At 43.2% G+C, this 15,021-nt stretch overlaps 1 protein-coding gene across 1 annotated transcript in view; it reads left to right on the top strand.

Annotated features, from left to right (window-relative positions):
• LRRK1 (leucine rich repeat kinase 1) overlaps window positions 1–15,021 on the top strand; it is a 758,414-nt gene that overhangs the window by 205,397 nt on the left and 537,996 nt on the right. Inside the window, exon 2 of the mRNA XM_086958057.1 lies at window positions 13,936–14,127. Coding sequence (XP_086814183.1) covers window positions 14,061–14,127 — 67 coding nt within the window. The 5' untranslated portion in view covers window positions 13,936–14,060. The remainder of the gene's footprint in view (window positions 1–13,935; window positions 14,128–15,021) is intronic.

Genomic DNA, 15,021 nt, shown 5'->3' with positions numbered 1-15,021 from the left:
TTGCAGGTGTAGCACTCCAGACAGTGATATGATTATGAAATATCTCACCCTCTCAGAGTGTTGCGAGCTACTAGAGACACTTGTGAGCACTTTCACTGTGACAAATTCAGTCTTCCTCCCTTGTTTTGAGTCTCCCCCACCAATGGCATAGACCCCCGAGTGAGGCGATTCTGGAATAGGGAGCTCGTAGTGCAGCATTTTTCTTCTTCTTGCCTTTCTTCCTCTCACTACTATGTAGACAAAACATACTTGTCACCCTAAATGTAAGTATGACAAAGAGGAAAGAAGAGACCGGAGCAGAGTAGAAAGAGAGGCAGAGGAAGAATCAGGAATATGGGGAAACATGGAATTGAAAAAAAGAGAGGCCTAAAAGAGAGGCAGAGAAGAAAGGCAAGGCATTAGACTGGAAGGTGGTCTAATGTGGTGTTGAGTAGCTGGCTTGTGGGAACGAATACTCTACTTTCTTTAAGGGTTTTAGCACCCTTGCTATTCCAGAGTGCATTTCACCCGAAGTGAAATGTGCCCTTGCAGCCACAGCTGGGCATTGTCCGCCCATTACTGAATATCTGAGCAGATGATCCTTATACCATGAAAACATCATTGAAGAAATAGACCCTTATGGCTTCTCCTAATGTCAGTGTCCTAGCTCAGTCACAAGGACATTGCCTCGAACTATTTTACGCAAATGCTGAACTCCTTTGTATCTGCTCACAGCAGTTATCCTGGTCAGTCCGTTGTTTGATGTTTCTAATAAAACCAAGTTCCGTAAAAAAACAATTCTTTCTTCTGCCCCAGAACACTGTATTATACAGAAACTTAAACTCTAACCTTAATCACATCTTCTTAAGGACTGACTGGATCCATTTTAAGGTGCCTTGGGAATTCCTAGTTCATTTTGGAATTATTATTTCTTGTGCATTACATAGTCTTCGGCCTTGTCCACCTGCAAGCCTGAATGCAGCAATAAATTACTCCTAGATGACCTTTGCCAAGTGAAACATCAAGACATAGCACTCAGGCAGGTAAATCAGCCAAAGAACACACTTCTTACCTCCCAAGAGGATGGTAACATGTAGTCCAAAGACGAGCCTCCTGGTACCCTCATGTGAGCAGTATGACCGCCTCTTTGCCTTCTCCACCAAAAAAGTATTGCTCTGAGAGGGCATGCTTTCCACCATTCCTTGGACTGATGGCCCTCACCCAATGGCACATGACTGCATTACCACTCTCTTTGTTCGTTTTTGTCAGTAACTGATAATATTGAGAAAAATCAAGGTGCCCTTCAAAATCGCTTCTCTGTTATGAGCCGTTTGAAATGCAAAAGTGGTTAACCTGGGTCTCAATTCAGTATTACAGTTCATCACCAGTCTAAGCAATACCACTCTCTTTATGGCGTCAAGACATCAAATATGGCAGTAACACCCCTACTTTAAAGAAATCCATAATAATGTAAACTTTTCTCGCACCTGGAATCAAATGGCCCTTTAGTTCTATTTAGTCAAGGTTCTGTACCATTATCATAGAGTTAACACAGAAATATCAGGGAAGAACTACCCAATGCCCAGACCAAGGCACACTCTGCACCTTGGTTTTATTGCACCTTTCTGCCGCATTTTGACTCCACCCACCACAGAATGTCTCATTTAGTTGTAATCAATTTTATAGTCCTATTTTAGTTTTATTCATCCTATTTATGTATCTTTTTGTAAAGCACTACAAAAATCATTGTGGTTGCCACAGATCAAATACATAGAAGATTGAAAACAGATTAACGGTTATGTCAATGTTACTTAGTAGGCTTTACTGCAAGGATTGTTACTTCACAGATAAGTACATTGAGAGGGTCATTACATTGCAGGTAAGTACATCGGACGTTTTACTTTGCATCCATTGTGTACAGGCTTTTACTTTGCAGGCAAATGTATTTTATACATATGTGTTTATATATACACATATATAATACAGTTAATATTTGGAGCTTTAGTGCTTGAGTAAGGGTCGTGTTTAGGGGTAGTAATGTGTCGCTGAAGTCTGGGCGACTGGACAGTTGCGCTGATGCTGCCAGTTGCCTGTGAGGAGCGCTTCTTTCTGAGGCCATTTTTCATCCCCTGTGACTGACTGTAGCTGAACTTACAATGTTGCATACCCCCTGCCTGAGTTCCAGATGTCGAACTCAGTGAGACCCTCTGTGATGTTTTCGTTCCTCCCCTGGTCTGTAATCATTGATCTCCTCAGGACCTTAACCAGCCTTCGCCCGTCCCTGTCCCCGCCCACCCACCTGGTCCTTTTCCCTGCTTACTTCCCTAGACAGCTGACACCTAGTTACTTTGTATGATGCCCGGTGGGGCTACCTCGCGAGCTATAGGAGAGATTGATTTTGGACTCCCTCCTTTGACTATCACCTACCCAGCCGGACATCGGGCAAACGCTGCCGCGTCTCTCCTGACCTTATCATCCCGCTCTCCCCTCCCCCAACCCTCACCCCCCTCCTCTCCTACTCTTTCCAGCTTCTGTCCTCTGTCCTCATCTGCCCTTGCCCTTTGTCCCCACCCTGTTTTTCTGTGAACCTCCTCCCTCGCCACTTGAGACCGAACTATTTTGTCTGATGCCCAATGGAGCTACCTGGTTTAGCTATAGGGGAGATGGGCCGTGGATTCCCTCCTTGGTCGTCACCTACCCAGTCGGTCTTTAGACAGACTTCCTTTCGTCTCTATGGTTGTCTCCTCTCTTATCCTCACTTTCTCACCTCCCCTACCCCCACTACTTTTCTCTCTCCTTTCTCTCCTCTCCAAATGTATTGCTGATTGTTTGATGTAATGCGTAATTGTTGATCTTTTTCTGTTATACTGTTGAACCACATTGTTCAACTTCTTTTCATTTCTCCTGTCGTCTCCTCCCTCACCCTCCCTCTATTTATTTCTCTCCTTCTCTCCTCTCTCAATGTACTGAGACTGAACTATTTTGTCTGATGCCCGATGGGGCTACCTGGTTTAGCTCTAGGGGAGATGGGCCGTGGATTCCCTCCTTGGTCATCACCTACCCAGTCGGTCTTTAGACAGACTTCCTTTCGTCTCTCCTTGTTGTCTCTGCCCTTATCCTCCCTTTCTCTTCCGCCCCCTCTACTACTTTTCTCTCTCCTTTCTCTCCTCTCCTAACTGTATTGCCTATTTTTTGATGTATTGTGTAATTGTTTAACTTTTTCTGTTACATTGTTGATTCTCATGTAAAGCGCTCTGATACCTTCGGGTCTATCCAGCACTATATAAAACTCTTTAAATAAATAAAAATAAATACATTCAGGGATTGGTAGTGCACAGCGATAGTACAGACATTCTAGGGTGCAGGGATGGGTAGTTTATAGGGTTAGGAGGCTGTTTTTAGGTTTCAGGGTTGGTGATAAATAGTGATAGTAAAGAGTTTGCCTCAGGGATGGGTAGTGAATAGAGGTAGTAAGAATCTTTTAGGGTGAATGGCTGTGTAGTATATAGTGGGAGTCCTAGCCGCCTGTTGTTCTTGGGGAAGTTTTAAAGAAATAAAAGAAGATTAAGAAGTCCTCTCAGTGTTGACTCATTAAGAACTTTGATTATTGTGGAATATGCTCAGGATATATCTTTCTTTTCTCATTTAAATAATTCTATGTATACATATATATTCAGTGTATACATATAAATTCTACTTAAACACCTATATAGATCAATATTAATGCATAGACATTGAATACAAAATGGTTAAATGTAATGTATACTTACCTGTGAAGTAAGGATATGCAGATATAAAGGCAGGCAATGTAAAGACATGCACTATAAAGGCACTCCCGATGTAAAAACCACAATGTAATAGCTTTCAATGTAAATGACTGCAACTAAACAACCTCCCATGTATGCTGATAGAAAGATCGTAAAGCCATGGTGAACAGTCTTCAGGAAGAAGAAAGGAAACGTATTTTAGGCATTTGACTGAAAGGGCCTTCTAAAGTAGTGAAAAAGAGGAAAGCAAAGGTGGTGCTAGCAAGAAGTCTGCCTGAAGAAATGGATTTTAGCAATCTCCTGAATATTAGAAAGATTCAAGCTTGAGAGCTCCATAGGGATTAAAGGCCATTGCTTCAAATTTCTTGAAATATGTTGGAGAGGTGAACAGTGTGTTAGAATTGGATAACATCTGGTGGAAACATAAGAGACCCCTCCCTCAACCAGTAATTTGGAGCGCAGCCGTGTACGTCCTTTTGGACCAGGCAGATACTTTTGAAATGTACTCTTTTCTTTACAGAGCAAATCCTCCTGCGTAATGCCGGGTGTCCACAATCCTATTAATTATATAGTTCACAGCACTGGCCTTAAACAGAGCCGCAAAATCAGCCCACTTCACCAAAAAAAACTCCTACAATAGCAAAATAGGCCCACCCACTGACTTTCAGGCATTGCTAGATTGCCCTGTAGGCCAGTTCAGCCCTGCTTGCCACACACTGAGAAGAGCACTCTGGTGGAGCAGGATGGGGGAGAGTGGCTGAGGTGCAAAACTATAGATATATTCTTTACTAATTTAGCCTGCTTCTTCCTTATTTTATTTTCTATTCCACATCTAGGTACAGCATTTTATTTGAGGTCTGAACCAAACTTTTTCAAATGTGCTCCTGTTCCGAATTAAGGCGCAATAATTTAGTGGGGTCTCTTCAAGATGTATGTACAGAACTTTAGTTGAATCTCTTCCGTACATTGTTACAATATTTAATATTAGCCATTACTCCACTGACACAGCTGGTTATTGTGAATCTGATGTAGAGTGTTGATACAGAAAATTATGCGCTATAGACACATTGCGGTATCGACTGTAGGTTATCTCATCTCCACCCACACACTATGCTTCATGACCCTCTTTATTAGTTTTGTATATTGACTTAATGACATCTTACCCCGTCACTAGAACATACTTTCCATTTTTCGTACCACCAACTACCCTCTGCCTCTATAGAAAGTCTGGGTATACCTTATGTTTGCTCTCCACCCTTGAGTTGCAACTCACTGGCGACGCCGCTCTGGGGTTGTCTTTTGCTGGTTGACTGACTGCTCCGTTTATGTCCACCTGCCAACTTAATAATACTTATGTCAATGATGACAGAAGATTAAAGGTTTAGTTAGCCTTGCAGGGAATCAAACCTATGTCCTGTGCAACGTCATGAACCGGCATTCGTTGGGGAGTATGTTACCTAGTACTGAGCTTTCTTACTGGGACTGGAAGCTATGCACTGAAGCATGTATCTGGTTATCTGTAACAAATGCATAACCACACTTAAGTCTCTCACTACAAATCAAACCTGTGGCCTCCATATTGTCCACAGTGCATTTTAACACATTTGTTAATCAATCGAACTATCTTAACAGTGCTGGAAGCTGAGATCTACTCAGTTCAGTTAGATCTCTAACCAGATGAACTATGACACTAGCGGATAGGCTTGGCCAGCAGACATAGCTGTTTACGCACCTTAGTGGGCTAATGTTCTTACTGTAAAAATCTGTGGTTAACCAGAAGGTCACAATTTCAGGTCTTGTGGAAGGCGGTTCAGCTTTACATTCTTGTGATATTGATAAAATGTGTACCACTAAGGTGTATTGTGATCAGTTTTATTATTTACAATGCTACTTATCTAGGACTTCGGTAAAAAAATAAAGTAGCCTGGATACTTAAAGCTACAGAATGCGAAATCGGTTGCAATCACTAAGACTTCCCACTTGCTAACAGTGTTACAGCATAATAATAGTGTGTGATCATTTGCATAGCATAATGTTGGCCATTTTACAAAAGTTTTAATCAAATCAATTAATACGTGAAAAATCTTCTTCTCTCCCTGACAGTCTTTTCTCATCAAATATATCCCTGTGAGAGCCCGACCACCATAGGTGAAAACTGAAGAATCTTTGTTTCTGTATCGAGCTCTATGGGGTCGGTTCTGTACGGCCTAATGTTCAGAAAGGATGTCTTCTCTTGTCTTGGATTTTACATCTGGGAAATAATTTAAAATCTTATCTGGGAAATAATTTAAAATCTTGAAACTGAAAGTGAAGTTGGGAACTTCCGTATGCCTTCGGCCGCCAATGCGAGGGCACGGCCTGGTTGGTGCATGGCGGCACCTGAGGATGCCGTGACTGCTACTGAGGTCTGAGTGTTCAGGTAACATAATATGCTGCTGGTGTTTTATCTGGGTGAGTCTGCAGGCGCTCAATGTTATTGATGTGTGCCTCTCTGTAAATATAAAAGAAGTGCACATATTTTGGCAGAAACTTGGGTGTGTGGAAATCAGCTTGAGTTTGGGCAGAGGGAGCGGTTCAGCAGTTCAGTGATTTGGAGAAAGTCGCGGTTCTCCAGTTTTGCTGTAGTTGTATGTACAGTCATCAGCATGGCCTCGGTGTAGTTGTATAAGCGTTTTGCAGAGCACTGCATACTCTACGATGTGTGCAATTTTATAACGGCGGGCCTGTAGCCAGAGGAATATATATGTATGTTTTTGGGTGGAGGTGTTTGAATGTAAAGATTTGAAAAATCGGATTCTGATGAACGTTGTGTTGTGCGCCTCCCTGAATTGTTTTTAAGAATAAAATTGCTATGTTTAAAAATAAAATTGTTATTGTTGGTAAAATATTAAGAAACACAATGCATTTTTGATGTTTACAGATTATCATTCTAACTCGAGGAAATGTTTGGAAATTCAATATAAAATGACAGTATTTAAGACATTGAATGGTAAAAATTGGACAGAATTTTATAGATGGGTATGGTTAAATAACATTGGATTTTAAGTTAATGTTGTAGTAAATTGTACACTAAAGGCACACTGATTGAGAAACTTTTGTCAAAACTTGAAAGAATTTGAATACACTTCAATAAAGATTTTAAGGGTCTCTCTCGAAACGTATTTTGGAAAATCAGCGGTTAGTGGTGTTTTAAAGAATAGTAGCTCTGTAGCATTGCTGAAATGGAAGTAATTGCATTACACTTTTACAAGATGCCTCGAGTATCCACTCTCATGCTGATCACTTTCAGCCCATTGTAGTTTGTTTTAAACAACACTGGATTTTAGGAGTTACCAGATTTGCTTTCCCATTATAAGTAGTTCCTACATGATACAGAATGCAAAGGTTGTAGGTTAAAATAATTGGACTGGATACATTTAAGCCTCATGGCTTCGAACTCTTTAGGCGCTCTGGGTCAAACAAGCAATGGCAAAGACAATTGGTCTGGCTTTGTCTGCTAAATTTTTGGATTTGTAAATGCTTGTTTTGTTTGCCATGGTTTTTAAAACATTGTTATGTGAGCCTCCAGGCCCTCACCAATATTAGAACAAACATTGAATGCGAAATAATTTTTTTTGGTTTCAAAATGCTCATGTGCCGAAGGGAACTACTTTGTGTGCAGATGTGCTCCTTGTGAAAGGGAAGAACACCTTCGCTCGTGGTGAAGCGAGAAAATTGCTGAAGTGGGCTACTGATTGCCCCATGCTGTATGCTTCACTTGGGAGATGTTTAATGAGAAAACAAGTTTTCTAAGAGAATTTAAGTGTGGGTTGTTGTTTTTTATCTCACAAACCTACATTTAGTTTTATTTTACTATATTTTTTTGTCGACTCTATGTAGTTCTCAAATTTTGAAAAGATTAAAAGATACAAAATGACGTTAGAGACAGAAAACCTTTGCACCTTCCCACAACCTCAGTAATTGCTGCACTTTCCACACATTCTGCAGCATTTGCACAAGGATATAACAAAGGTGTGCTGAAAATTACATAAACAAACAAGCCTGACAGTGGAACCCTTAAATCCACAGAACCTGAACTGCTATCCCTCTATTATTCTTGCCCCTCTATTCTTATTGGGGTCTGTGTGCACACTGAAACGCACCCACCGTCACAGTGCAAGTCCCCATGGGATCATAAATATTTAAAACATAAGCACAGCTGCACCACACATCAATTTCAAAAACAGAAAAAACAATTGTGTAATCTGTATGATTATGAGGAACTTTTTCTATACACTGTATACCGAATAACCGTCGATTTAGATGTGGAACGAGACATACGATGCAGATCCGGTTATTTACTGACTTTCTTTTTGCTGAGACTGACCTAGTTGAACTATTAGTGCCCTGAAGAAGTCCTTTATAAGGACGAAACGCGTTGGCTGTATCGTTGTGAAAATTGATGTTTATGACCACGTTTTAAAAGCAATAGAAATTGGAATAAAAGGAAAACTTTGAAGAATATTTGTATTGTATACAGATTACACAACAGTTTTTTCTGTTTTTGAAATTGACGTGTGGTGCATTCGTGCTTATGTTTTAAAGTGTGCTGAAAATTGCTGGAAATTGCTTAACAAAGACCCTCTTGATCTTGCCAACTTCAGGCCCACCACTCACCTACCATTGATTGGCAAAATTATTAAAAACTGGTCTGTCTTTAGATCACGCTGCATCATAGAAACTGTTACTTTACTCATCATAAACAATGCCCTCCTGCCCACAGATGAAGATGACTCCTGCCTTTCCACATTGCTGTTCCTTTCAGCTGCCTCTGACACAGTTGCCCATCTCACCCTCATATGCATCTTGGAGGTTCAAAAGGCAGCACCTACCTTAAGCTCAGTCCAACCAAGACAGAATTCCTGTTATTGCCAATACAAACCTGGCAACTTCGAACCTCACCTTTCACAAATGCCAAGGCACTTGGATACACCTAAAGCACCACCCCATCGCCCAATGAACATATTGCCAAAAGAACAAAGACAGCTTGGGACCAGCTCTCTCTTTAAGGAAAGTGAAACTGTTTCTTCCAGAAAGGGACTTTAGAACTGCTGTTCAAGCATCCATACTCTGTTATAGTAATGCAGCTTTAGTTCTGTATAATGCTCTGAAACCAACATATACTTTTTTTTACCATATCTGTGTGATTGAACTAATGCGGTCGTGGCACTTATTTCTACTTTATCCTTGTAATGAGCGTAGTTGATGGTAAAAGATTCAGCGTTTGAGCCTCAGTGGCAGAGGTTTGCTGGGCGATGACTCATTGACACTGGTTCAAACGACTTCTGAAATCGCAGTGGATAGATTTGATACTGAAGTTACTTGTATGGTGCTTGAACAGCGTGGCATAAATATTAATTAATAATTTATCGCCCCCATTGCAGTTAATAGAGGCAAATTTAGACTCAATAGAGCAATTTTTTTGTCAATAACATTTTGGCAAAATATTTATCAAATGGCAGTCCTCCAGTGTAGGCTTAAGCTCACATCGTGGACCTGCTAGTGTTTTATTGGGCTGTCACCCACAAGGTATTACATTCTCAACTTGCCCTCTTCATTGTATCACTTAAAACAGAATGTTATTGCTTACAGTTGTAAACAAACAGTCTTTTTAGGTGGAAGCCTACCAGACAGCAGATATTTCTGCTTGCTAAAGACTTCTTGGGGACATTCCAAAAACTGACCTAGGAATGCATTCCGTCAACTGCTAACCACTGGCTTTGTGGTTTGTAACTCACATTTGCTTGCTTTCTATTTGCTGGCTTTATTTTTTGTAGGCTGTCCAGCATGTTTTTGTTCATTCTGAGGAGCATAGCCTGTTCACCACTTCTCTGGCTCACTCACTGTATTCTTCCACGAATTCTCGCTTTTTGTAAACTGCCCATTACATTTGCTTTTTCTCTTGTCACATTTGCTGTGCATTCAAATACAGATGTCGAATGTCAGGGAGCTTGGTGTTTTGTTTTCTTGCTCTGACTTCAAAATGAGAGAATTTATGTGACAATTGGGGTGTGAAAAGAAAGGCGCTTATCTAGCACACAACATTTATATGTCTGTAAAGAACAGCGCAAATATTTCAGAATATATCACAATAAGCAAAGCACAAACGAAACACATGTTTTTTGTACTTCTGAAGCGTGGTGGAAACCAACATTTTAATACGATCAACTCCATACACTAGGTGATGCAATTTCCACACATTATCCTTTGTGTATTGTATAATTTTATCAGTAAAAGTGTATGTCTGTGCAAATGTATTGGTCATTAATTTGAAACTGTGTTGTTTGTAATGGCAGTGTGTTATTACCAGTAGCAGCTGCTACTGGGCCCAGGTGGCAAGGCGGGTGGGGGTGGGGGAGGAGGGAGAGATGACGAAAAAATTAAAATATAAAACCACTGTAACGGCCAGCCGCCGCCTCTCCTCTGTCCTCCATCATCTTCCTTCGCGTCTTGCAGTTCAGGCACCTGGGCTCCCAAGCTCCCCTCAGCCAAACACAATGCTGCAGTTCAGTATTCAGTAACGGCCTTACTGTAGGAATTGAACAGTTAATCTAAATTTAGGGTGCTCCGCTATTTAATAATTTTACACTGCATCCCACTTTATACTACCCTACGACATTCCACACTACACTACTTCACTCTCTGACATGGTACTCCACTGTACCTACGCCACTCCATGGCACTCAATGGCACTCCACTGTTCCTCACTTCACTCAACGCCACTCAACTCTACTCTGATATTCCATGCTGTGCCACTTCACTCTGACTCTTTACTGCACTCTACGCTATGCCACTCTGTCACTTCACTCTCTCATTCCATTATGACACTCTACTCTATGCCACTCCACTCTGCAACATTCTACTCCATTTTATCCCACTCCACTCTCAGACACTCTACTCCACTCAATGTCACTCCACTTTAATACAAAGACACTATCCTCCATTCTATGCAGCTACCTCTATGCCACTCTGCACCACTTTACTCTACTCCACTCTACTCCACTCCACTCTGTGCCGCTCCACTACACCACCCCTCCACCCGCCACTCGACTGCCCTTTCACCCTCCACTTTACCACTCCTCCACCCACCACTCTGTTGCCCCTGCACATCATTGCACTCCACTGCACTCCATGCCACTCCACTGGATAACACTACTGCATGACACGCCAATCTACTGCATGATACTCCACTCTACGATATGACACTCCACTCTACGACATGACACTCCACTCTACGGCATTCCACTGTCAACACTCCACGCTATGCCCCTCTACTCTACTCTGCCCCTCTCTGTCACTCAACTCTACCCTACGCCACTCCTCTGTACCCTATGCCACTCTGACACTCCACTCAGCGGCACTCCACTCTACTTAGCCACACTCCACTCTACTCTGCCCTACTCTGCTATATGACATTCTACTCTACGACACTCTACAACACTCTGACACTCCACTTAATTCTACGCTCCATTCCACTGTACGCCCCCCTCCACTCTACGCCTCCTTCCACTCTATGCCCCCTTCCACTCTACGCCCCCTTCCACTCTACGCCCCCTTCCACTCTACGCCCCCTTCCACTCTACGCCCCCTTCCACTCTATGCCCCCCTTCCACTCTATGCCCCCCTTCCACTCTATGCCCCCCTTCCACTCCAAGCCCCCTTCCACTCAACGCCACCTTCCACTCTACGCCCCCTTCCACTCTACGCCCCCTTCCACTCTACGCCCCCCTTCCACTCTACGCCCCCCTTCCACTCTACGCCCCCCTTCCACTCTACGCCCCTCTTCCACTCTACGCCCCTCTTCCACTCTACGCCCCTCTTCCACTCTACGCCCCTCTTCCACTCTACGCCCCTCTTCCACTCTACGCCCCTCTTCCACTCTACGCCCCTCTTCCACTCTACGCCCCTCTTCCACTCTACGCCCCTCTTCCACTCTACGCCCCTCTTCCACTCTACACCCCCTTCCACTCTACGCCCCCTTCCATTCTACGCCCCTTCCACTCTACGCCCCCTGCCCTCTATCGCCCCCCTCCGAGCCCCCCTCCACTTTATCGCCCCCCTCCACTGTATCGCCCCCTCCACTTTTTCGCCCCCCCTCCACTCCTCCACTCTATCGTCCCCTCTACTCTTTCGCCCTTCCACTTTTTTTGCCCCTTCTCTCTGTCCCTCTCCACTTCATGCCCCCTTCACTCTGTCCCTCTCCATATCATGTCCCCTCCACTGTACACCCCTTCACTCTACTCCACTCCTCCACTCTACTCTTCTCTACTCCACAACACACTACTCTACGACACTCTTCTCCACAAAACTCTACCCCACTGTTCTCTACAACTCCAGTCTACTTTATTCTACAACATTTTACCACTCTACTCTGACACTCTACTCTACTCTCCGACACTCTACTCTCCGACACTCTACTCTCCGACACTCTACTCTCCGACACTCTACTCTCCGACACTCTACTCTCCGACACTCTACTCCTCGACACTCTATAACGCTCTATAACACTCTACAACACTCTACTCTACTCCACGACACTCTACTCCACTCTGCTCTACAACTCCACTTTACTTTACTCTACTTTACTTTACTAAATGACACTCTACAACACTTTGCTGTACTCTACAACACTCTACTCTGCGACAATGTACTCTACTCCACAACACTACTCTACAACATTCTACGACATTCTACTCCGCGACACTCTACTCTGCAGAACTCTACTTCATTGAACTCTACTCCACAGAATTCTACGGCACAACATTACACTCCACTCCACGACTCTCCACTCCACTCTACGACACTCCACTCTACGACACACAGCTCCACTCCACGACACACAGCTCCAGTCTACATCACACAACTCCACTCTACTACACACAACTCCACTCTATGAGACACAACTCCACTCTACGAAACACAACTCCGCTCTAGGACACTTTACTGCATGACACTATATGACAAACTACTCTACAACGCTCTACTTCACAACACTCTATTCCACTCTACTCTACGACACTCCACTCCATTCTATTCTACGACACTCTACTTGACTCCACTTCACGACACACTACCCCTCTACTCCACTCTATGACACTCTACTCTGCGACAATGTACTCTACTCCACAACACTACTCTACAACATTCTACTCCGCGACACTCTACTCTGCAGAACTCTACTTCATGGAACTCTACTCCACAGAATTCTACGGCACAACATTACACTCCACGACTCTCCACTCCACTCCACTCTACGACACTCCACTCCACTCCACTCTACGACACTCCACTCTACGATACACAGCTCCACTCTACGACACACAGCTCCTCTCCACAACACACAGCTCCACTCCACGACACACAGCTCCAGTCTACATCACACAACTCCACTCTACTACACACAACTCCACTCTGAGACACAACTCCACTCTACGAAACACAACTCCGCTCTACGACACTTTACTGCATGACACTATATGACAAACTACTCTACAACGCTCTACTTCACAACACTCTATTCCACTCTACTCTACGACACTCCACTCCATTCTATTCTACGACACTCTACTTGACTCCACTTCACGACACACTACCCCTCTACTCCACTCTATGACCCTCTACTCCACAACACTCTACTCGACTCTGTGACTTTCTACTCCATGACACTCGACTCCACGACACACTGCTCCACTCCATTACACTCTCCTCCATGACACCCTACTGTACAACACTCAACAACACTATGACAGTACTCCACAACACTCATGACACTAATCTACGACACTTCTCTACGACATTCTACTCCACTACACTCTACTACACTCTACTCTATTACACTCCACTCCACGACACTCTACTCCACTCCACGACTCTCTAAACCACTCCCAACTCTCTAATCCACTCCCAACACTCTAATCCACACCACAACACTCCAATCCACGACATTCCACTCCACGCCCATCTCCTCTAAGCCACTAACTTTTAGCCTTTCTAAACAGCAACCCGCTGGTGTACAACATGGCTAAAGCAAATTGGCAAAGCCAGTAGCTCTTGTATAGGTTTTGACAATGCTTGTTTGAAACTAGTGATAGAGTGACATGTGCAATTGTACTTACTTTGATAATAGTTCTATATTTTCTCTCTCTTCCAGTGGAGACATCAAATGTAACTGGCCACACTCAACAGAAGACGACACCATTTGAATTTGCCATTCGCTTTTACATGTTCTGAAAATAAGGCTCTTCTTGAGTGGGCCACAACAAACAACGTCTCAGAATGTACTGGTGTGTGGGCGTCGAACAATCAGAGGACTCTCAAGGGAGCAATATGGATCAACATGATGGTAAACAAAACAAACTCCTTTTTAGATCTGTTTGTTTTAGAAACAATTATAAATTATTCTGTAAACTTAAGACTCACCAGAACATTGGGACGCTGAGTTCTCCATTGGAGGCAATAGAGTGACTTGGGCCTTCTGCTGCAACATTCCAATGTTTGCCTGCTGCTCTGGGCTATAACTCGAGTTCAGGGCCCTAGCAGCTGACTGCAGTGCTATATTATTGCATGACTTCAGGAACTGTGGCAAGGCTGTTACTTGATTTGTTAAGAATTCTGAGTCTGTCAACTATCTGTTTCTCATTGTGATGATAGACCGGTGTAGAAACTGACAACCTTGAGGCCATTTTCTGCTGACGCTTGGGTGTGATAAGGTAGAAGATGTCGAAGAGAAGCACTCTTGTGGTGAGGGACACATATTTAAGGTTTTGTTTAACATGCTATAATAGAAATGTTACTATAACCTTGTTCCACAAAAGGCTATGGGGACCATATCCTTTCCTGCTCGTCAAAGTGCGCTTTGCTTCTTTTCAAGTCACTCGCTTCAGCTTGCAGGGTTGGCCAGGAGTCTGCCGCAGCAGCGGCCAGGCGGCCTCCAAGATTTTGTGGGAGGATGCAGAAAAACATTGATATATCGAACTACAATAATATAGGAAGTGGTTTTCACTACGTTGTTTCGGCCTCTGTGCTGTTTGAATAGAATGGACTCTTTCTGGTTGCTTTGTTTTTAGATGGGGTGCTTGTTCTCATGTCCCACAGGGATCAGTCAGGCTTGTGTTTGTCGAGATCTTGGCTTTTATTGTTTTTTGTGTGTTATTCTTTTTCACTATTATTTTAACTATTATTTATGTTCCTTGTAGCCTTGCCTTGGAAAAGAGTTTCCAATGCAATGTAGACATTG

Source organism: Lissotriton vulgaris, chromosome 2_1, assembly GCF_964263255.1.
Source record: "Lissotriton vulgaris chromosome 2_1, aLisVul1.2, whole genome shotgun sequence".
NCBI classification, from domain to species: domain Eukaryota; kingdom Metazoa; phylum Chordata; class Amphibia; order Caudata; family Salamandridae; genus Lissotriton; species Lissotriton vulgaris.
Note: the sequence above shows the minus strand (reverse complement) of the source record. Positions and strands in the feature narration are given on the sequence as shown.